Consider the following 25,105-nt stretch of genomic DNA (forward strand, 5'->3'; position numbering starts at 1 on the left):
AGCTTGAACATTCTTTGACACTGCCTTTCTTTGGGATTGGAACGAAAACTGACCTTTTCCAGTCCTGTGGTCACTGCTGGATTTTCCAAATTTGCTGTTATATTGATTGCAGCACTTAAACAGCATCATCTCTTAAGATTTGAAATAGCTCAGCTGGAATACCGACATTCCACTAGCTTTGTTTGTAGTAATGCTTCCTAAGGCCCACTTGACTTGGCCCTCCGGAATGTGTAGGTGAGTGATCACACTATCATGGTTATCTGAGTCATTGAGATCTTTTTTGTATAGTTCTGTGTATTCTTGCCACCTCTTCTTAATATCTTCTGCTAGACCATACTGTTTCTGTCCTTTATTGTACCCATCTTTGCATGAAATATTCCCTTGATATCTCTGGTTTTCTTGAAGAGATCTCTAGTCTTTCCCATTCTGTTGTTTTCCTCTATTTCTTTGCATTGGTCCCTGAGGAAGGCTTTCTTATCTCTCCTTGCTGTTCTTTGCAACTCAGCATTTAGGTGGGTATGTCTTTCTTTTTCTCCTTTGCCTTTAGCTTCTCTTCTTTTCTCAGCTATTTGTGAGGCCTCCTCAGAGAACCATTTTGCCTTTTTTGCATTTCTGGTTCTTGGGGATGGTTTTGATCACTGCCCCGTGTGCAGTTTTACGAGCCTTTGTCCATAGTTCCTCAGGCACTCTGTCTATCAGTTCTAATCCCTTGAATCTATTTGTCACATCCACTGTATAATCATAAGGAACTTGATTTAAGTCATACTGTTATGGCCTAGTAGTTTTCTCTACTTTCTTCAATTTAAGTTGAATTTTGCAATAAGGAGTTCATGATCGGAGCCACAGTCAGCTCCCAGTCTTGTTTTGGCTAACTGTATAGAGCTTCTCCATCTTTGGCTGCAAAGAATATAATCAGTCTGATTTTGGTATTGACTATCTGGCGATATCCGTGTGTGGAGTTGTTTCTTTGTGTTGTTGGAAAAGGGGGTTTGCTGTGACCAGTGCATTCTCTTGGCAAAACTCTGTTAGCCTTTGCCCTGCTTCATTTTATACTCCAAGGCCAAACTTGCACTCCAGGTGTTTCTTGACTTCCTACTTTTGCATTCCAGTCCCCTGTGATGAAAAGGACATCTCTTTTTGGTGTTAGTTCTAGAAGGTCTCATAGGTCATCATAGAACTGTTCAACCGCAGCTTCTTCCGCATTACTGGTTGAGGCATAAACTTGAATTACTGTGATACTGAGTGATTTGGCTTAGAAATGAACAGAGATCATTGCATCATTTTTGAGATTGCACCCAAGTAGTGCATTTCAAACTCCTGTTGACTGTGATGGCTACTGCATTTCTTCCAAGGGATTCTTGCCCACAGTAGTAGATTTAAGGTTCATCTGAAGTAAATTCACCCATTGCTGTCCATTTTAGTTCTCTGATTCCTAAAATGTCAGTGTTCACTCTTAGCATTTCCTGTTCGACCACTTCTAATTTACCTTGATTCCAGATTCCTATGCAGTATTGTTTATAGCATCAGACTTTACTTTCACCGCCAGAGGTCCGCAACTGGACATTGTTTCCGTTTTGGCTCAGCCTCTTCATGCTGTCTGGAGTTATGTCTCCACTCTTCTCTAGTAGCATATTGGTCACCTGCTGACCTGGGGAGTTCATCTTTCAGTGAGGCCAAACTATGGTAGGGGCACTGACGACCTCCTTCAAAAGGAGCCAGCATGCTGCAGCTCTCAGGACTGTCTGCTGTAGTCAGTGCCTCTGACCTCAAGACAGGCTGCTGTGGACACACCTCCCCCGGAGGCTCCTGGATGCTCACTTGTGAGTCTGACTGCATCTCTTGTGGGCTCACTGCTCCTTTCTCCTGGGTCCCAGTGTGCACGGTGTTGTGTTTGTGCCCTCCTAGAATGTTTCCCCATCCTGTGGAAGTTCTGTAGTCAAATCCCACTGTCCTTAAAAGTCAGATTCCCTGAGGGATCTCGGTCCTTTTGCTGGATCCCCAGGTTGGGAAATCTGTTGTGGGCGCCAGAAGTTTTCCAAGAGTGCAGGAACTTCTTTGTTATAATTGTTCTCCAGTTTGTTTGTCGTCTGCTCGGCAGCTCTATAGTGGAGCTAATGGTGACCTCCTCCAAGAGGACGTATGCCATACACCGTGCCTCCCAAGTCTGCTGCAGCCAGAGCCTCTGTCCTCGAAGCAGAACACTGCTGACCGGTGCCTCCACAGGAGACACTCAAACACTCAGCGGCAGGTCTGGCTCAGTCTCTTGTGGAGATCACTGCTCCTTTCCCTGGGTCCCGCCAGAGGGGTCGGGAAGCCATCTTTTCAAATTAGGCCAGTAGGGGGAACTAGAGAGCTTTTCTTATATCTGCTGCTTCTCATTTGCCTTCAACTCAAAATAATGCTTTTACTGAAACAACATTTCCAGTAGCATATGGTGCTACATGAAATGTTACCTTTTTTAAAGGACTCAGCATTGTGTCTGGTACAGAATTGGTGCTTTACAATGAATATGCATCCTTTTTTTTTTTTTTTGGAGGTGCTGCAAGGCATGTGAGATCTTAGTTCCCTGACCAGGGATTGAACCTGTGTCCCCTGCATTGGAAGCACAGAGTCCTAACAAGTGGACCATCAAGGGATTCCCTTCATCCTCTTGTATTAGTAAACACTTGGCTAGGAAATGTCAGTGAGCTTCATCCCACTTTCTCAGAGAGTAATTGTTTTGGGAATAAGCAATTTTCTAGAAATTGTTTTGGGAACAAGCAATTTTCTAACAGAGAACTGTAGATCACTACAAAAATTAACTCATCCATGTCAATAGGAAGAAAATGTTTCCCTTACCAATTTGCTTTCCTTTACTTTACAATTTATAAAAATAAAGGTATAACAGACAACTCCGTTGCTCCTGGCTTCAGCAAATAGCTGCTTTCTTAGTGGACTTTCTTATGAAAGCATTATCATAAAATCAGAACTACTGCTACATTTCTTATAGAAATTCTGACATGGGCAGGTTTATATTCTGATGACTGTGATTTGTTGTATTAGTTATAAATTCTAAGCTTCTGGCTAAGCAGTTCACTGTGGACCACGTTGCAGGGTTTTCCACTCAAAAATATTTGGTACATTAATCTTTTCAAATAATATATTAGGAATGTGGAAAATTGGGATAAAAATAGAGAATGTTATTAACTTATCATTTATAAGTAGATATTTATTTTAAAGCATCAGTGACTCCATTTAAATTTGTGTAATAAGCCAAGGTGTCTAGGAAACAAAAAGGAGTTATAAGTTTTCACTGTAAATAACATTTATGTTAGAGTACAGATGCATTTACTTTTTCACTTTATGATTATACAGTAAAACTTGGAAGTCCAGTAAGTTGAACATCTGCCATTTTTAATCAAATTTTTTCTCTTTGATGTATATCACAGATGAAACTGGGTCACTGTTTATATTATTACACACTGAATACTATATTCAGTACAGAGTTTAGAATAATTAACTGATTTGATTTTACAAGATTTTAGATTTTGTCATGGCCAGTAGTTTTTAGAACTTAAGATTCCAAACTGTTGTTACTTTACTTTTATTTAAATTTGAGAAATTGAATTAGAACTTTTTAGATTTCTGGCCATGCCACCCACAGTGCAGGATTTCAGTTCCGCAACCAGGGACTCAGTGAAAGCACTGAGCCCTAACTATTGGACTGCCAGGGAATTTCATGAATTAGAACTTCAGCCAAAAGGTCAAATTGTTCAACAGATTTTTATCAACAACAGATTTTTATGATATGTTTTTATTTTGTAATTTGCTACTTAAATACCTAAGATTAGATTTCCTAAAAAGATCTTTTTTGTCAAATGTTAATATATATACAGTGTTTTATTGACAAGTTAATTTTTACACATTTTGATGATATTCCAAATTGGAGAACATGTATAGATAACTTAAACATTTTCTATATAGTTTAAATATTTGAAATAGTTTCTTACAGATTTTATTGTTGTTGTCATCATTATTATTGATATCTGAAAGAAGATTCTACTATCTAAGACTAATCATTGGTTTTTTTCCTTGTAGTGCCCTTTCCTCATGCATTTTGTTCATTATTATTTAGCATCACATAGTGTTGAACTTTGGAGACAGACTATAAACTGTAAATGTAATTTGCTTTAATCAACTTTTTACAAATTTAGTGTATTGAATCCCCTACTATTGTACATGCACAGTCCTGTCTAAACACAGTTTGGAAGCTCTGCTTGAATTTGAAGGCTCATCCTTTAGATGCTTTGGAATGTCTACATTCTAACTGAACTGTCTACTAATTCTAGGTTGAATTGCCATTTTTAACATTCCTGGTTTTTTTTGGGGGGGGGGCAGGGAGTGGGAAGGTGTCACTCACTGGAAAGTATAGTTCTTTCTTGTTTTTTGTCTTTTATTGTGGGTCCATAGCATAAATCCTTCTTATAGGTTCTCCTTTTCCTTTTTTTTTTTTAATTATAGCAGAATACAACGGTTATTCTTTGTTTTTGCTTGTCTGTCCTATTATTAGGTTGGTGCAAATGTAACTGCGGTTTCAGACCATGAATTTTAAATCGTTATAACTAGGTTCAAACACATCTTTATTAATCAAAATAAGACCCATTACAGTCAAGTTTGTTTATTCCTGTAGCATAAAAATCTGTACTTTGGGACTCTAGGAATTCTTGGAAAGTGTTCTCTGCCTCCTGCTGGTTGTGTAAGCATTTTACCTGCAAAAAGCTGTTGAGATGCTTGAAGAAGTGATAGTTGGCAAGAGGTCATGTGAATATGGCAGATGAGGCAAAATTTCATAGCCCAGCTTATCCAACTTTTGAAGCATTGGTTGTATGGTGTGCTGTCGGTCCTTGTCGTGGAGAATTGGGCCCATTCTGTGGACCAGTACCCGCTGTAGTCATTGCAGTTTTCTCATCAGTTTGCTGAGCACACTTTTCAGATGTAATGTTTCGCCGGAATTCAGAAAGATGTAGTAGGTCAGACAGGCAGCGGACCACCAAACAGTGATCATGACCTTTTTTTCATTCGAGTTTGGCTTTGGGAAGTGTTTTGTAGCTTCTCAGTCCAGCCAGTGAGGTGGTCGTCGCTGGTTGTCATATAAAATCCACTCTTTGTCGCACATCACAGTCCTATCGAGAAATGGTTTATTTTGTTAGGTAAAATAGAAGAAGACAACACTTCAAAATGATGATTTTTAAAATTTGCTGTCAGTTTATGCAGCACACGTTTATCGAGCTTTTTCATCTTTCCAGTTTGCTTCAAATGCCAAATGACTATGGAGTGGTCAGTGTTGAGTGCTTCAGCACTTCTCATGTAGTTGTAAGAGGATCAGGTTTGATGATTGTTCTCAAATGGTTGTTGTCAACTTCTGATGGCTGGCCACTACACTCCTCATCTTCAAGACTCTTGTCTGCTTTGCAAAGAGCACACCACTGCACTGTACGTTAGTTAGCAGGTCCTGGACCAAATGCATTGTTGATGTTCCAAGTTATGTCTGCTGCTGTATAACCTATTTTGAATGTGAATAAGAAAATCACTCAAATTGGCTTTTTGCCTGACATCATTTCCCTGGTATAAAATAAGTATAAAATACACATCAAGTAATAAGTCATTAGCAAAAAAAAGTAAAGTGAGAAATGCACATTAAAATGATGTATAACATAGCCACATTTATTTAAGAATATATTCCAGCATCAAATGGCAAAGTGCAACATTGCAAAACTGGAATTACTTTTGCACCAACGTAATACTACCTGTTTTCCATAGAGATTTTTACACGTGTTTTGCCTTTGTTTGTACTATCCTTCTGCTACACTCTTTTTTCCTTTCCCTGGTCAACTCTTAGATGTTCTATGTGTACCTCATTTTTTTCATATCAAAACTTCTAGGAAAGTGAAAGTGAAGTCGCTCAGTCATATCCAACTCTTTGCGACCCCATGGACTGTAGCCTACCAGGCTTCTCCATCCATGGGATTTTCCAGGCAAGAATACTGGAGTGGGTTGCCATTTTCTTCTCCAGGGTATCTTCCCAACCCAGGGATCAAACCCTGGTCTCCTGCATTGGAGGCAGGCACTTTAACCTCTGAGCCACCAGGGAGGGCCTATTTGCTAATGTGCTCTCTGAAAACTGTGTCTCTGTTCCTTTGTTGTACTTTCCACACTAGATTAAAATGACCCATTTTCTCTTCTACTATAATCTAAATACAATTATTTTGTTCACAATCATGTCTAATTTTTAGCACAATGTCAGACACATAAAATGTCCTTTTGAATGTTTGCCAAATATTAAATGATCTTGACTATTGCTCCTGTTCTTTTTTCTCCCCCCGCCATAATGCTTAGAAAGAAAGAAAGTGAAGTCACTCAGTTGTACCCGACTGTTTGTGACCCTGTGGACTGTAGCCTACCAGGCTTCTCCCTCCATGGGATTCTCCAGGCAAGAATACTGGAGTGGGTTACCATTTCCTTCTCCAGGGGATCTTCCCGACCCAGGGATCGAAACTGGGTCTCCTGCATTGGAGGCAGACACTTTAACCTCTGAGCCACCAGGGAAGCCCCCCAAAAATGTTTGGTACTGCTGAGTCGCTTCAATCGTGTCTGACTCTGTGCGACCCCATAGACGGCAGCCCACCAGGCTCCCCCATCCCTGGGATTCTCCAGGCAAGAGCACTGGAGTGTGTTGCCATTTTAGGAAGGTTCCAGTTTACCACATGCAGACTGAGCACTCACTAAAGGAAGCACTGTGCTCCTGGTACATTGTCTCATTTAAGCCTGTACCACCTCTGGAGTTAATTTTATCTCCATTCCAAAAATGAGGAAATCACAGCTATGAAGAGTTAAAGAAACTTTTCTCAAGATCAGATAGCTAAGAGGTGCTGAAATTGGAATGTGAGAACCCAGAGTGCATATTATTATCACTTTAGGATTTGAAGACAGTTTATTGACACACAGTCATTTTGCTTCTTTAATCTTGTATGAGTAGTTTGTGATTGCAGGTAAAAGGAGGTGCTCGTGGGGTGGTTGTGGTTGCGGTGAGCCATCTTCCTCAGACTTACTTTGGACAGCCTTGCAGGCTCACTTTTCCAATTTCCTTTTTTTCTCCCCTTGGGATACCTTCAAATGATTATCATTTTGAATTTCTCTTTAATAATTAATTTCATTGGATCCAGCAAGATCATTGAGATTGCCCATTTACCAGCAGTGAAATAGGTAATTAGAAGAACTATGATTTTTAAGGACTGTGTTTTAAATTGAGAATTATTTTCCTTAATGATGATCATATTTTCATAGAGTTCAGGTATATTATTTAGAAGAAAATATGTGTGCTAATTCTTTCTGTAAATATGTGTTTCAAATAATAGAATCTAGATCCTGAGGTGATTTATAAATATTTGGGGCTAATTTTAGGGCCACTGAACTATTTTTCATTGTTTTTCTTTTCTTTTCTGAGTCAAATTTATATAGTCTCTATTTTATTATCTCAACTAAAATATACATATTAGTATATTACCTTGCCACATTTTAGTTTGCAATGTTAAGACCTCCTTTGTGTAAGCAAAAAGTACTTGAGTGATTGTTCGGTCATCAACTGTCTAGTAAATCTTCATGTCCCTTCTTCAATATCCTCTTCATTATCTTCTTATCTGGTTGTAATGATGTAAAGCTTAAGTAGATTGCAGAAGGTCATTGCTTTTGAGAACAGGTTGCTTTCTCAGAAATGTTGCAGAACTGTATTACTCTTTGAAAATACTTGGTATTTTCCTGAGCCTTGTTTTTGTTTTTAAATGAGAATCCAATTCTGGCATTAAAAAGCACTTTCTGCAGCTGGAGCCTTCCGGTAAGGTGGGACTTGATTAGGATGGCCCAAAGGGCAGGCCAAGAACTACTTAGACTGTTGGGAATATGTTATGCTACTGTTGTGAACCAGAAAAAATTATACCCATAGGTGGGTGATAAATTCATTCCTGTTTAGCAAATAAAATAGAAGTTTTGGTATTGATGTATGAATTGCAAATAGAGTAACTACTGCAATTATTACCTCTAACTTCTTTAAGTGAAAATGAAGTTAGTTATTTTTTTTCTCAGCAGTTCAGCTGACAACTCATAGAAGTTTCATATAATTTTAAAAATCAATTCCAGTTGCAAAGTAATTGAACCTTTGCAAAGGTTGATTCATCAAGAGGTTACATTATAGTAATGAATGTAGTATGGATGTAATATATTTGTTATTTGGTTAAATAAGAAAAAATATATGATAGTTATATTGTATGTGCCTGAGACATGTGTGAAAATTGTATCTTTTATTGTGTCATCTTTTTTGATGATTTTGGGCTTCTCTGATAGTTCAGTTGGTTTAAAAAAAAAAAAAAATCCGCCTGCAATGCAGGAGACCTCTGTTCAGTTCCTGGGTCAGGAAAATCCCCTGGAGAAGGAAAAGGCTACCTACTCCAGTATTCTGGCCTGAAGAATTCCATGGACCATATAGTCCATGGGGTCGCAGAGTCAAACACGACTGAGTGACTTTCACTCACTTTTGATGATTTTTCTGTAAAATCTTAAAAATGAATTTATTTCATTGGTTATTTAAAACTGAACTAGGGGAAGTTCCCTGGTGGTTAGGATTCAGCACTTTCATTGTTGCTGCCTGGGTTCGGTCCCTGGTTGGGGAATTGAGATTCTGCATCCTGCAAACCACAAGACATAGCAAAAAAAATCCCTCTGAACTAGGATTTTGTGTAATGTGAAAAATCATACAGTGGTATAGATGATAGAATGAAATTATTAGATGTAATCTTCCCAAACAACCCAGGTGACGATCAAGTACATTTATCATTATAGTTAAATGAAGCCAAAGAACTATGTTTCCTTTTCCTTTTTACCTACATTTTAAATATTTTCCATGCAGCAAAATATATCAATAGTTCAATAAAAACAAGTAATACAACTTTTTAAATCAATTTAGTGTTATTAGTATTTTCATTTTTTAACTTCATAAAATACATTATCTTATATCCTTATCACTCAGTTACTTATTACTTTTAGTAAATAATAAGTGATTAGTTTCCTTTACTTCAAGAAGTGGGAAGGGAATGTGACTACTTTCTGATTTAGTCACTCAGCAGTGTCTGACTCTTTGCAACCCCATGGACTGTAGCCTGACAGTTTCCTCTGTCCATGGGATTTTCTAGGCAAGAATACTGGAGTGGGCTGCCATTTCCTTCTCCAGGGGATCTTCCAGAGCCAGGAATCAGACCTAGGTCTCCTGCTTTGCAGGCAGATTCTCTACTGCCACCAGGAAAGCCCTTACTTCAAGTGTAGGGTAACTTCATTGTTGCTCCTGGACTCCTTCTCCATAGGTTTTAAGAGTATATGTTCTAGGATAGGCAAGGCAAGAACTTTCCAGGAGAGCATTCGTCTTTGTAAATTGTGGAGGCTAATTACGTGACTCAAAGCCTGTTTTGTTTTCAGCTATGGCAGGCATATAGTTATTCCCATGAACTTTTCTTTCTACTTAAGAATAAATTAGAAGAGTGTCTTTCTGAAAATCTCACTTCTTTCATTTACTGATGTATAAGATGATGTGTACAAAATTTTGTTCTCCCAGCAAAGGATTTTTATTTTTTGTTTAAAAAAAAAGTCATTCCTCGGTCCTTTAAGTAAATACTCTCTTTTAGATCTTAGACATAGTGAGCATCAGAGTAGAGTAGGGGATAGGAAGGAAAGACAGAGAAACATTAGCTTTCTGTCCCAGGAGCCCCTTGAAGGTCAAGCCAAAGGAGTAGTTTTTTTCGTAAAATTTTATGTAAGTTGGTGGAATATGTTTTCACTTATTAACCAGTTTTTATGACTATGATAATTACATAAATGCAGTACAATACATACGTTGATTTGACTATCTCTTAGATCTCTTGCTGATAAGGACAAGTTTTTCCCTGAAATTTTTATTAAAACTGCTAAGAAATAGTGTAAGAATGAATGCTTTGAAGTCACTGGAAATTTAAAATACATTGTTCTTGTCTTCCCAGGTAACTTGTAAGCTATTTGTCCATGAAAAAATATTTATGGAATGCTCAAAATGTACCAGATATTATTCTAAGTTTTAGAACATAGCAAAGAATAAAATAGACCCAAAAACCTGCCTGCAAGGAGTATATGTTCTAGTTGGAGGAGACAGCAATAAACAAAACAAATGAGTCGTAGAGAGCAAAGTAAATAAAGAAGGAAAGGGGTGGAGGAATGTCACTGGATGGGATGGGCTTTGGAAGATCTGAGAATGTGACATAAGAGAAAAGATCTGAAGGACCTGTGGAAATAGCCATGCTATCTTGGGAAAGAGGGTTAAAAAGTTTTGAAGCAGAGAAGTAGCATGATTCTGTTTAAATTGTTCTTTTCAAATGACGTTTTATTCTTAGTGAAAAGTTCTCCCCATTTTTATGAATTGTATGTCTTGTACTTGTTAATCTATTGTAGTCTTTATGTTTTTAAACTGCATGTATTGATTTAAACACACTTCTCTTCTTAGCTGCCCACCAGGCTATTCCTAACTCAGCAGTCAAAAGTGGTTGTTGGTTGGATCATGGCACTCCTCTGCTTCAGACCCTCCAGTGGTTCATAGTTTTACTTAAAATCAGAATCCTTCCAGTGGCCTGTATAATCTGACCACCATTTTCTTGCTGACTTTATTTCCTCCTACTCTTTCCTTCAGTTCAGTTCAGGTGCTCAGTCGTGTCTGACTCTGCGACCCCATGAATCACAGCACGCCAGGCCTCCCTTGTCCATTACCAACTCCCAGAGTTCACCCAAACTCATGTCCATTGAGTCGGTGATGCCATCCAGCCATCTCATCCTCTGTCGTCCCCTGCTCCTCCTGCCCCCAATCCCTCCCAGCATCAGAGTCTTTTCCAATGAGTCAACTCTTCGCATGAGGTGGCCAAAGTACTGGAGTTTCAGCTTTAGCATTATTCCTACCTAAGAACACCCAGGACTGATATCCTTTAGAATGGACTGGTTGGATCTCCTTGCAGTCCAAGGGACTCTTAAGAGTCTTCTCCAACACCACAGTTCAAAAGCATCAATTCTTCGGCACTCAGCCTTCTTCACAGTCCAACTCTCACATCCATAGATGACCACTGGAAAAACCATAGCCTTGACTAGGTGGACCTTTGTTGGCAAAGTAATATCTCTGCTTTTGAATATGCTGTCTAGGTTGGTCATAACTTTCCTTCCAAGGAGTAAGTGTCTTTTGATTTCATGGCCGCAATCACCATCTGCAGTGATTTTGGAGCCCCCAAAATATGAAGTCTGACACTGTTTCCACTGTTTCCCCATCTATTTGCCACGAAGTGAGGGGACCAGATGCCATGATCTTAGTTTTCTGAATGTTGAGCTTTAAGCCAACTTTTTCACTCTCCTCTTTCACTTTCATCAAGACTATTATTATTATTCCCTCCGCTTACTAACTTCACTTTAGCCACTCTTGTTCTTTCTCTTCCTTGAGCTTTCAAGGCATGCTCTCATCTCAAAGCCTCTATCCTTGTTCCTTTTCTATAAAGTGTTTTTTCTCCATGATTGGACCCCTTGCCTCCTTGAGATCTCTGCCTGTGTTACCCTCACAAAGTCAGGAGATAATCATCTCCAGACAGTAGTTCTGTCCTGTGGAAATTTTCCTGAGACTGAAGCTAGGCAGTTTCATGGGCTGGCAGTTTCATGGGCTCAGTTTTGAAGTCTCAGAATCTTTGAAGGTTGCAGTCTGAAGACTCTGTGGTCCTCAGATGCTGTCATTTTATGGAGTTGGAGTCTTGTGGTTGTGCAATTTCAATTCAGGGATGGCAAACATATTCTTAAAAAGGCAGTAAATATTTCAGACTTGTGGGCCATATGGCTCTTCATTACAATTATTCAACTCTGCCATTGTAACATATTAGCAACCATAAACTCTGTCTGTAAATGTTATTGTGTGCTAATAAAACATTTATACTCAGCAGTTAAAAAGAATTAAAAAGAATTCATTTGAATCAGTTCTGATGAGATGGATGAAACTGGAGCCGATTATACAGAGTGAAGTAAGCCAGAAAGAAAAACACCAATACAGTATACTAACACATATATATGGAATTTAGGAAGATGGCAATGACGACCCTGTATGCAAGACAGGGAAAGAGACACAGATGTGTATAACGGACTTTTGGACTCAGAGGGAGAGGGAGAGGGTGGGATGATTTGGGAGAATGACATTCTAACATGTATACTATCATGTGAATTGAATCGCCAGTCTATGTCTGACGCAGGATGCAGCATGCTTGGGGCTGGTGCATGGGGATGACCCAGAAAGATGTTATGGGGAGGGGAGGTGGGAGGGGGGTTCATGTTTGGGAATGCATGTAAGAATTAAAGATTTTAAAACTTAAAAAATAAAAAAAAAACAAAAACAAAAAAAAAAAACATTTATACAAACATGCATGCAGCCAATGAGGCTAAAATTTGTAGACCTCTACATTTAAAAACTGGTAGTTTCTGGGCTCTCTGGAATGGAAATATGAGCTCACCTTCAGAACATTTGAACTAGAGGTATACTTCGTCTAACCAGAGCTGCATCTAAACGCCCACCCACGATCTGTTATGATTAATGATATCAGATAGATGTTAGGAGCCAAGCATTTCTTGTTTTCATCATTCCTTTGTATAGATAGTGGTTTCCATCTGGTATCACTTAATCTGAAGAACATCTTTTTATATTCTTTTTGGTATAGTTCTCCTGTTGATGAATTCTCTCAGCTTTTGTTTGTCAAAAAATGCTTTATTTTACCTTAATTTTAGAAGGAGTTTTCATAGGTTATAGAATTTGAGATTAATAGAGTTTTAGTTTTTTTTCTCCTTTCTAGTCCTCTTCCCCTCCCCCTGCCCCCATTGTCTTCTGGCTGCCTTGTTTCTGAAGAGAAATCATTGCTTAATTCCCCTGGTTATAATGTATTTTTTCTCCTCTCTCATGCTGCTTTACAGATGTTTTTCTTTATCAGCAACTTGATTACATCTTACCTTGGTTTGGTTTTCTTTGAATTTTTCTTACACAGGGTTCATTGAACTTCTGGATTATAGGATTATAGTTTTTATCAAATTTGAAAATTTTTCAGCAGTTAATTGTTTAAAACATTTTCTGCCCACTCTTTTCTGGGACCCCCAATAATATATATGCTGTGCTTTAAAAAAAATTATATTTTATTTTTGGCTGTGCTGAATTTTGCTGCTGCGCAGGCTTTTCTCCAGTTTTGAGGGCTACTGCCTAGTTGCAGTGAGAGGGCTTCTTCTTGTGGACCGTGGGCTCTACAGTGAGCAGGACTCAGTAGCTGCAGAGCACAGGCTGTGGAGAGCACGCTCAGTAGTCACGGCACATGTGCTTTGTTGCCTCACGACACGTGGGATCTTCCTGCACCAGAGATCACACCCGATCTGCTGCGTTGGCAGGGGACTGCTACCACTGAGCCACCAGGGAAGCCTTGCGGCACTTTTGATATTGCCTTACAGGTCCCTGAGATTCTAGTAATTTTTTCAGTCTTTGTTCCTTGGAAGGAAGAAAACCACACATATAGAATGTAACCATAGTTAGAGATTATCTGTGATTTTTTTTTAAAAAAGAAAATGCATTTTCTGATGAATGAGGAGAAAAAGCTGATCATGTTTTCATGATGCCCCTATTACCTATCACATTATAAATTCTAGTCTTTCTTTCTTGTTTATTGACTTCATAATTTGGGGGGTTTTTAATATATATCTTTAATTTTTTATTATATAATGGGAATTAGCCAATTAACAATGTGTTGTGATAGTTTCAGGTGAACATCGAAGGGAACTTCATTACTTTTAACATCTTTTATCCTGTTCTTTTTGTTTCTTTAATAAGTATTCAATGTGTAAGTAGTTACCATATCAACAGGATGAATCAGACATGGAATCCTTCTGTTAGGGTGTTTACAGTACAGCCAGGAGAGAAAAGAAAAGAAAAAAAAAAAAAATATATATATATATATATAAAGTCATCAAATCCAGGATAGAGATTAAATATTACCAAAAATGTTGTGGGAAACCAGAATGAAACATCTCAGTTGTTTACTGTTTACATGTTGGACTTAAAACAGCCTTCCCCGAAAAAAATTCCATTTTAAAACCTGTTTCAAAAAATAAATAAATAAATAAATAAATAAAACCTGTTTCATGTTAATTTGGCTTACTTTTCATTTCATTTTAGGTATAATGTGTTTGTTTTTCAGAGTTTTATTTTAGGTAGTTGTTAGAGCAGTATAACTGAGAAATTAAAATATATCCTTAGAAGCTGCATTATCAGGATGAGCTAACTAACTGCCTAGAAGAGAAGACTGAGGTTTTATGATCTTGTTTGATTTGACTCTCAGTGGAGGAATCAGACATCATTGATCTGGAGAAACGCTATTGGTTGCTGAAGGCTCAATCCCGAACTGGACGATTTGATTTAGAGACATTTGGCCCATTGGTTTCACCACCAATTCGTCCATCTCTAAGTGAAGGTAGGAATCATTATGTTTCTATGATGTTCCTTGCTAAACACACGAGACCAGCTTTTATTTCTAACCAATACATCTTTACTCTAAAAGGCCATAATGTTATAGGTTTGCAGGTTTCTTGCAAATAGTTCGGTGGGGAGGAAAATTAAATGGGGAATTAAGATTATAGTCTTGAGCATCCTATTCTACTTAGGTAACCTTGCATAAATCAGTTTAGCTGTCTCATCTGTACATATGTGCTAATTAGTCGCTCAGTCGTGTTCAACTCTTGGGCCCATGGACTGTAGCCTGCCAGGCTCCTCTGTCCATGGGATTCCCTAGGCAAGAATACTGGCGGGGGATGCCATGCCGTCCTCCAGGGAATTCTCCCAACCCAGGGACCTAGGTTCTCTTGTGGCTCCTGCGTTGGCAGGCAGGTTCTTTACCGCTAGGTCCACCTGGGAAGCCTGCCTCTCACCTGTGTATTCTCATACATAAAATGCTTTGACCGTGACAGTGGTTATGAAACTACTCCTGCGGGTGCCTCAGAAGCTCACTCCTGTAGTGCAGGGGTTAGGGAGGTGGCCACTGAGCAGGGAAAGCTCTGCGCTTCCGCATACAGCCCCACCTCTGCCTCAGCTCAAGAACCTCCACAATTTTTCTTTCACATAAGAAGGTTCACTGGGGAATTCCCTAACGGTCCAGCAGTTAGGACTCCTCGATTTCACTGCCACGGGCCTGGGTTCAATTTCTGGTTGAGAAGTACGATCCTGTGCCTGGCACAGCAAAAATTTAAAAAAAAGAAGAAAAAGGTTCCACTGTAGTGTCACTCCTTCCACCACCCAAAAAAAGATTAGGAAACCACTGGACTGGACCAAATCTACAGTTCTCACTTAGCCCTAAATTTCTCATTGCTATCACTTAAAAAGATGGAAATGTAAACAGTAGTTGTCGGGTGATATCACAAAAACCACATATGGAGTCTGAATACTTGGGTTTTTCTTCTGGTTCAGACCTTGTTAAACTTTCTTTTGGCAAGTTGTTTAACTCCTCCTTAGCTATGATTTTCCTACTCTTTAAACTGAGGGCACAGAAGTAGAGTCTTGTAGACTATCTGTATTCTTCACATTCCCTGTGTATTTCAGAAATACTTGTTAGGGGAACCAGAACAGATAGGACATCAGCTACTTCAGAAGTGCAGTTGTGTTTTTAATCTTTTTAGAATTAGAGAGTGATAAGCCGTTTTATTTGAAAAAAAATTATTTCATTTCTATGTCATATTAAAGGTTTGAAAACCACAGATTATATTATAAATTCCCTTTTATTTCTGAAATTTAAAATATTTATAATATTAAGTAGTACAAAGAAGACTGCAATACAGAATTTCTTTCTCTTATAGTGTATTATTTTTTTTTTTGCCTCAAGAAAGAGCTTAATGGAGCTTATTAATAACAACGCAGTGTATCTTTGATATATGCAGTTCAACTTTTCTTCTTTTTTCCTTTTTCTTCTCATTGTTTCCAAATAAGGATAGTTGTGGTCTCTGGCTTTTTTTTTCTCCGGTTCTTAATTTTTTTAATTTGTTTTTACTTTTTACATACTATAGTCATTTCTAGCTATAGGATTTGATATAAGATAGAGACAGGCAGGCAAACAGAACCAAACACTAAATGATAGTAATGTATTTTCTGTTAAAAAGTTAAGTTTTATAATTATATCAGGGGAAAAAAAACCTTCCTGAGACAGTGGGAGCTACTGATAAACTTTTATTTTTAATTCAGTAGTTTATGGGAAGAAGTCATGCCTCCTTTCATAAACATGTCATTAACATTAGGAAATTTGTTGATTCTGATTTATGTTGTCTTTTCCTATTTTACAGGTTTATTTAATGCTTTTGATGAAAATCGTGATAATCACATAGATTTTAAGGAGATATCCTGTGGGTTATCAGCTTGTTGCAGAGGACCTCTGGCAGAAAGACAAAAATGTGAGTATGTTAAACATTGTCACAAAATTTGCAAATATCAGCATTCATTCATGTAGAAATCATCTGTGGATTAAGACTTAAATTTTCATTAGTTTGGCAAATATCTATGTTGAAGTTCTAGTGAAGTCACTGTAAGGATTTAGTCATTTTTTTTTTTTTTTTTACTGTGGAGTGATTTGGAATCTTTGTCATTAGTAATGGGGTTGATTTTCCAGATGAGGTTGCAATTCATAATAAATGAACTACATCGATCATGATATCTTTGAAAATGTTAAGCATTTAGGAAATATTTTCTGGTAGTCTGTATAGAAAATTTTGTATCTTACATGACTTGAATTATAATTTATTTTCTGTCACTTCTATACATTAATACTTTATTAACAAAATGAAATTTATGATCAAAACACAATTTTATTAAATACTAAAAGTCTTTTAAACCTAGCTAAAAATGTTATGCCATAATTTATAAGCATTAGTATATTGCTTTAATAAATCTTAACCATATCTGAGAAAATGTAAGTTTACATTTAATTGGAATCTAATTCTAATATATTTACAAAAGTCATTATCTCTGTGTCTTTCAAAAATACAGTTTCACAAATGTTCCCTATTTTGGGTATGTTACTTGTTAGATTTCTTTTTTCTTCTTTGATATGATATACTATTATTCCAATGTGACTTTATGATAGATTATTTGTTTCCATTAAAGTTCAAATACTAAATAAAGAGACTGACATCTTTGCTTTTCAGTTGAGGTTTATTATTGCCTTAATTTTTTAAAAATTGTTTTTTGCTAGTGCAAGTTAATAAGATAGAGTGATTCATTTGATGTTAATTAGCAAATGTTAGTATTTCTAATTGTTCAGTTTAGTCGCTTAGTCGTGTCCGACTCTGCAACCCCGTGAATCAGCACGCCAGGCCTCCCTGTCCATCACCAACTCCCGGAATTTACCCAAACTCATGTCCATCGAGTCAGTGATGCCATCCAGCCATCTTACCCTCTGTCGTCCCCTTCTCCTCCTGCCCCCAATCCCTAGCATCAGGGTCTTTACCAATGAGTCAGCTCTTCACATGAGGTGGCCAAAGTATTGGAGTCTCAGCTTTAGCATCAATCCTTCCAATGATATACCCAGGACTGATCTCCTTTAGGATGGACTGGTTGGATCTCCTTGCAGTCCAAGGGACTCTCAAGAGTCTTCTCCAACACCACAGTTCAAAAGCATCAATTCTTTGGCACTCAGCTTTCTTCACAGTCCAACTCTCACATCCATACATGACCACTGGAAAAACCATAGCCTTGAATAGACGAACGTTTGTTGGCAAAGTAATGTCTCTGCTTTTGAATATGCTATCTAGGTTGGTCATAACTTTCCTTCCAAGGAGTAAGTGTCTTTTGATTTCATGGCTGCAGTCACCATCTGCAGTGATTTTGGAGCCCAAAAAAATAAAGTCTGACACTGTTTGCACTGTTTCCCCATGTATTTGCCAGGAAGTGGTGGGACTAGAAGCCATGATCTTAGTTTTTCTGAATGTTGAGCTTTAAGCCAATTTTTTTACTCTCCTCTTTCACTTTCATCGAGAGGCTTTTTACTATAGTAACTTAGATCTTATTAATATTTTTCAGTTTGTAAGGAATTTAGCTCTAGATTTGGGGGAAGGATAAGGTTCTCCAGCCTGGCTAATGATTTGGAGAGAGAGACTTAGAAATGTGTGCAGGAAGCCCTACAAGTTCAGAGGACTTCCATGACATACTCTGCTCTAGATGAGAACTTAATCCAGAATGTACTTGTTGAGAAACTTGGTGATTTTACTAGGGCGGCTTCTAGTAATATGTATTGTCCTTCAGAGTGTAAAAGTGATTTCCCTCCAAAAGAGTTTCTTTCGTTTAGTTTGTTTCAAGGTGTTTGATGTTGACCGTGATGGAGTTCTCTCCAGGGCTGAGCTGAGAAACATGGTGGTTGCACTCTTAGAGGTCTGGAAGGACAACCGCACTGATGATATACCGGTAAATTCTGCTTGTATATACATTTTGGTGCATGTAAACTTCACACCAACAGGAAAATGGAGTGAATAAAACTTTTAAAGAGATCGACAATAAAGGATTTGCTCTGACTTCTAGTTGCTATATTATGCTACTCAAAATATCTGTAGTTAAAAGTACAAAATTGGGAAGAGAATTTGCCTTAGAAAATTTAATAAACTGAATGTATTATAAATATTTGACCAAAATATCATATACTTTGTTATTGCTTGGTCACTGAGTTGTGTTTGACTCCTTTGCAACCCCATGGACTGTAGCCTGGCTAGGCTCCTGTGTCCCTAGGATTTCCCAGGCACCAGAACTGGAGTGGGTTGTCATTTCCTTCTCCTTAGGATCTCCCCAACCAAGGGATTGAACCCATGTCTTCTGCATTGGCAGGCAGATTCTTTACCTCTGAGCCACCAGGGAAGCCCAACATCATAAACTTAGTCACTGACTAATAAAAATGATATCTGCTTTTTTCTAATTACTTCTTTGGGTTTCTGTTTTTAAGGAATTACACATGGATCTGTGTGACATTGTAGAAGGCGTATTGAATGCACATGACACCACAAAGGTGAGTCCAGCTGGGACTGATTTTTTTCTAGAAATACCTCATACTTTGAATCGGTATATGTAGCTGGCATATATATTTAAATCTCTTCTACATTGTCTCAACCAAGTGCTTATTTGGACCAGTGGTTACAGTCCCTCCAAGTTGTCTCTAAAGACAGCCCATTCTATATTTCCAATTTTAGTATATGTGCTATCGAAGCAAGCAAAGCCTATTCCATCTTTAAACAACTCCACTGAAGTGTTATGTACATAAAAACATTTATATTATATAAGGTAGGCATGTTATAAAATTAAGTAAACACAGCCCATGCCATCTACAGTTTATAATCTTTATTTCTCCCATTTTAATAAGTTACAGAAAGGCTGACCTTGTACTGAGCAAAGGAAACGCTGGAAAAATGAAAACACATTGTGTGATTCCATTTATATGAAGTTTGAGAATAGAGACAAAACCAGCAAGTGGTAATGGGTGTTATATAGTGGTTTTGCAGATGAGTGATTCAACTGGGAGGGACCATAAGGAAATGATGGAAATGACTGTCTTAATCTGGATACATACATTGTTTTACAAAATTTCTAAAGTAATATTGGTAAAAGTCTCTTCTGAGTTCTTTAATAGCACCCAGAATAACCATGTAATAGAAATAAGCGTGTACTTTACAAATAATAAATTCTTGAACTTAGTTTGACAACACTTATTAGTTAGGGATATTATAATAGGTTTTCTTCTGTAGCTTGCTGTGATTTTCCTACAGAATGTATGAAAAATGTAATTTTTGGTATACTTTGAAACCAAAAAAGAGTAACATGAAATTGTATTTTAGGGAAATATAATATAGATACTCATTTTTTATTTTTATTAAGTTCTTTTCAATCTCTAAGAACTCTGATGAAGTTGCTAGATATTTCTAAGAAGGAGGTCTTAGAAAATTGTTAGGATCAAAGCACATAATCCAGAGTCTGTAAAAATGCTTTCAAAATTAGCAAATACTTCATTTTCCCTACCTGGGGCCTTTTGTAGGTTCCATAGGTAACGTTTGAACCAGAAGATAATGTGAGTTATTTCCCAGGTGTTGTTGAAAGAAGATGGTTGATGATAAATTATCCTCATTGCCATTGACTACTTTAACGAAGTTTGGTTACTTTTAAGTTTATCCTGGCTGTCCTATTTCTCAGATGAACAGATAGCACCTGCCTTAAATTGTTGGATTTCTTTCAGACAAATAATCATTAAAAGTTTAATAAACCAGATTTTACTCAAATAAAAAATGAGGGCATTCTTAATATGAGATCTTTTAAAATACTGTTTCTCTTTCAGATGGGTCATCTTACTCTAGAGGACTATCAAATCTGGAGTGTGAAAAATGTTCTTGCCAATGAATTTTTGAATCTACTTTTCCAGGTATGTTTAAGGTAAATGACAGATACAGAGGGCAGTGATACCAGTAGTTCTGCATCTTTTCCATTACGTAGTAGTTACTGCCATCTAAGCTACAAAACCATATATTATTAAAAAACTACATTATCCTGTATACCACCTGAAAGATGGTGAGATAAAGCATGAGTGCCTACTGAAGTTTCTCAAAGTCATGAAGTGTTAGAAAAGTGGAATATAGCTGATTATGTTTATCTTAAAACTCATGACAGAGCAGAATGTAAACACAGAATAATTTAAATTGTAAAAGCCATTATAATTGCTATTTTTCTTCAAAGACCCCTCATAAGGCTGTAGAACAGAGACGGTTCATAAATAGGCACCTGTACATTTTTCACAAAATATTCAATCTTTCTAGTTAAGAGATTATCCTAGATGCAAAATTATTTCTTTTTTTTTCTAATTCTTTATAAGGTCCAGAAAAGATCAAAGGAGAAGGAAGAAAGAATAGCTGCTAGGAATGAGCAGCCAGATTTTAACTGTTTTCTCAGTTGAAGTATTTCTCTTGCTCCCATTAAAAAAAATAGTTTATGGTTTCCATTTTTCATAGTTTTTCATAAATATGTAAGTTGACTTAATAGTAATATTTTAGATTCTTCTTATTTTCCTTTCCTTATAAAAGCACCCCTGTGAAAGTCAGAAAAGTTTGGTATCTTTGTCTTTATCATGATCTTCCATTATAAATAAAAAGGTCTATAACATAACTGTTAGAATAAATGGAAATTGAACTCTTCCTAATGGGTAATTACTAACTAATGTATATTTAAAGCATATGCAATCTGATACGCTTATAATAGCCATTTAAATCACTCAGCTACTCCACTGTCAGTTTTCAACAGAAATTTAAGTTGATGGCTTTGGAAAATTAAAAATGTACAAGAGTAATATAAATCACTACTGTAAACAGAAATGACTTACTTGATAATATGAAAATTGATGAGCTCTTTTTTTTAATCTCACTTAAAATAATATTCTCAAATTTTAAGTCATAATTAGTTATATAAACATTTTAGCCACTTGAGTTTGTATTTGCATCATCCTGTAGCTCTCAGGTAGCAAAGCATTTTGAATTTTTGTATTGCCTCGACTATTTTCTCATGCTTATCAGGGACTTGCAGTGACAGTATTTTCCTGTGATTCTAATTTATAAATAAGCGAATGCTTGAGATTTGTTTTTGTATGTCAGTGTTTCCAGCATTATATTAAACAGTTGAAAGATTTTTTTCATGAGTACCCGTTACCCATCATCTACATTTTACCATGCTCACTTTATCCCATATTTAGACATGCTTTTAAAACTTTATGTTCACTTAATATATGTGTAAACAGATTGGCCTGAATTATCCAGATGGGTCCAGTCTAATCACACGAGTCCCTAGAAGTGGAAAACTTTTCCCGGCTATGGTCAGGAAAAAGAGATGGCATTGGGAGCAGGGCTAGAGAGGTACAGCTCTGCTAGCTTTGAAGATAGAGAAAGAGCCATGAGCATAGCATTGTGGGTGAATTTTAGACACTGGAAAAAGGAAGGAAGCATATTCTTCCTTTGACCTCCAGAAAGGAATACCACCCTGTTACCATCTTGATTTTTAGCCTGGAGAGAACTGTACCTTACTTTTGACCTGCATAACTGTAAGATAATAAATTTGTCTTGTTTTAAACTATAGATTTTGTGATAATTTATTACAACAGTAATAAAAATCCAGTACAGAGGGACATAACCCATATTTATGGATTAGAAGGCTCAATGTGTTAAAGGTGTCAGTTCCCCTTCAGTTGACTTAAAGACTTGTGCACTCAAAATCAGAATCCCCAGAAGCTCATTTTTGTCACTGAGATTTTGTAGAACTTGACCAGAGGATTCTAAGTACACAGGGAATGTACGAGGGTCATAGCAATGAAGAAATTCAGGAACAATGGATTTATATTACCAGATACTACAACTTTTTATAAAATAGCAACAGTGTTACAACAGTGTGATGTCTGCATAAAGTTAGATCAACCAATGGAACAACATTGAGAGTTCTTACACAGACCTACATAGGTGTGATCACTTGATTTATAACAAAGAAGACATTGCATTGCAGAGGAGAAGGGGTGGTCTTTTCAGTAAGTGGTACTGGATTAATTAGTATTCCTGTGGGAAAAACTATGCATCATTATTCACCCCGTTACATGAAAAATAATTTTAGACCCTGTTACACAAAGTGAAGTAAGTCAGAGAAAAACAAATATTGTATATTAACGCATATATATGGAATCTAGAAAAACAGCACTGATGAACCTGTTTGCAGGGAAGCAGTAGACATGCAGGTGCAGAGAACAGAATTGTGCCACAGCAGGAGAAGGAGAGGGTAGGAGGAATTGAGAAAGTAACACTGACATATATACACTGTCAGGTATAAAACGTGACTGGTAGGAGGCTGCGGTGTAGCACAGGGAGCCCAGCCTGGTACTCTGTGATGACCTATAAGGGTGGGATGGGAGCAGGAAGGGAGGCTTAGGATGGCAGGGCTATTATGTGTAATTATGACTGATTCAGGCTTCCGTGGTGGCTCAGACAGTGAAGAATCTGCCTGCAATGCAGGAGAACCAGGTTCGATCCCTGAGTCAGAAAGATTCCCTGAAGAAGGGAATGGCTTCCCACTCCAGTATTCTTGCCTGGAGAATTCCATGGTCAGAGGAGCCTGGTGGGCTATAGTCTGTGGGACTGCAAAGAGTCAGACACAACTGAGCAACTAATGTGGCTGGTTCACAATGGAGGCCAGTGCAGCATTGTAAAGCAATTATCCTGCAGTTAAAAATAAACAAAATTTTTAAAAGTAATTTTAGGTAGATTATAAATCTAATAAATTTGGAAAGTAAAGAATAAAGTGTCTAGAAAATAACATAGATATATTTTAATGACTTTGAGGTTGCAAAGAGTTCTTATACAGTGCAGAGCGCACCGAGCACAAAGAAAAGTTTTAAGTTGGACTTCAGTAAAATTAAGAATTCTTTTTTTCAAGAGATGCCATTAAGAAAATGATAAGTATTTATTTGCTTTACTTGTGTCCAGCAAAAGACTTCTGTATAGAGCATGTGTGTGCTAGTCGCTCAGTCATGTTCAACTCTTTTTGACCCCCTGGACTGTAGTCTGCCAGGTTCCTCTGTCCGTGGAACTCTCCAGACAATACTGGAGTGGGTTGCCATGCCCTTCTCCGGGGGAATCTTCCTGACCCAGGGATCAAACCAATGTCCGTTACATGCCCTGCATTGGCAGGCGTCTTCTTTACCTATAACGCCACCTGGGAAGCCCATCCAGGGCATACAAAGAACAACAACCAATGGGAAACAAGGCAGAAGCTTAATATTAAAATGTACAAAAAACCTGAATGGGTACTTCACAAAAGAGAATATCCAAATAGCTAATAATTATGAAAGGGGGCTAACTTCTTTAGTCATAATGAAAATACATATTAAAATTGTACTTGGGATACCATTAGACATCCACTAGAATGGTTAGCCTTGAAGTAATAATGAAGCATTGTTGAAGATACTAAGAAAGTGTAACTCTTTCACATTGCCAGAAGGAATATAAATTCTTACAAGTATTGGCTGTTTTTATATATACTCTATAGAAACTTGTATATCTGAACACCAAAAGATGTAGAATAAGTTCTTCTAATCACTTCTTATTACAGCCCCAAACAGAAAATGACCTACCTACCTGTCAGCAATAAATACATAAAAGTAAATGGTGATACTTACATACACATGGTTTAGTTTAAAGCAATAAAAATAAATATATTACTGCTACACACAACCACATCAAGGAATCTTACATAATGTGGAATGGGAAATACGGGACCAGAAAAGCAGACAAAAGGCAATCCATGGTGTGGAATTCAGGGTAGTAAATACATCAGAGGGTGCTTAGTGTCTGGGAAGGAACTCAAAGTGGAGCTTTGGGGGAGGTAGCAATGTTCTGTTTCTTGACTAGATGAAGGTCATGTGAAACTAACACAACATTGTAAATCAACTGTATTTCAATTTAAAAAACCTTTAAAAAGTATTGCCTCAACAATAAAAGAATGAACTGTTGATAAATGGATGAATCTCATAAGCCTAATTTGTGTATTGTTAAGTAAATTTTACCTCAAAAGGTAAACAAAATTATAAATAGGCAGGCTGATATATTTACAGGGAGCTGTACTAATATCTATAACTTACTTTGAAATACATGCAAAAATTAAGATGGATTAATAGATGAATTGAGGGACGGATAGATGAAGTATAATAAAATGTTAATGTCAGAATTAGGTAATGACTATGAGGTGTTCAGTGTAAAATTCTTTCAACTTTTCTGTATTTTTTATATTTTTCATGATAAAATGGGGGGGTGGGGAATGACTTCTTTTATAATGATTTAGAGAAGGCAAATAAATTGAGGAGAAAATGAGCCTTAAAAAGCATACTTAGAACTTCCGTAGTGGTCCAGTGGTTAAGAATTTGCCTGCCAGAAAAAAAGAATCTGCCTATGAATGCAGGAGACACAGGTTCAA

At 37.3% G+C, this 25,105-nt stretch overlaps 1 protein-coding gene across 6 annotated transcripts in view; it reads left to right on the plus strand.

The window, feature by feature from the left end:
- USP32 (ubiquitin specific peptidase 32) overlaps positions 1-25,105 on the plus strand; it is a 198,682-nt gene that overhangs the window by 122,793 nt on the left and 50,784 nt on the right. For all 6 annotated transcript variants that reach the window (XM_060395174.1, XM_060395175.1, XM_060395176.1 and 3 more), the window contains 5 exons: positions 14,439-14,570; positions 16,426-16,533; positions 18,423-18,538; positions 19,068-19,130; positions 20,448-20,531. In XM_060395174.1, the coding sequence (XP_060251157.1) occupies positions 14,439-14,570; positions 16,426-16,533; positions 18,423-18,538; positions 19,068-19,130; positions 20,448-20,531 (503 nt within the window). The remainder of the gene's footprint in view (positions 1-14,438; positions 14,571-16,425; positions 16,534-18,422; positions 18,539-19,067; positions 19,131-20,447; positions 20,532-25,105) is intronic.

This window comes from Ovis aries, chromosome 11, assembly GCF_016772045.2.
Source record: "Ovis aries strain OAR_USU_Benz2616 breed Rambouillet chromosome 11, ARS-UI_Ramb_v3.0, whole genome shotgun sequence".
Taxonomy (NCBI): Eukaryota; Metazoa; Chordata; class Mammalia; order Artiodactyla; family Bovidae; genus Ovis; species Ovis aries.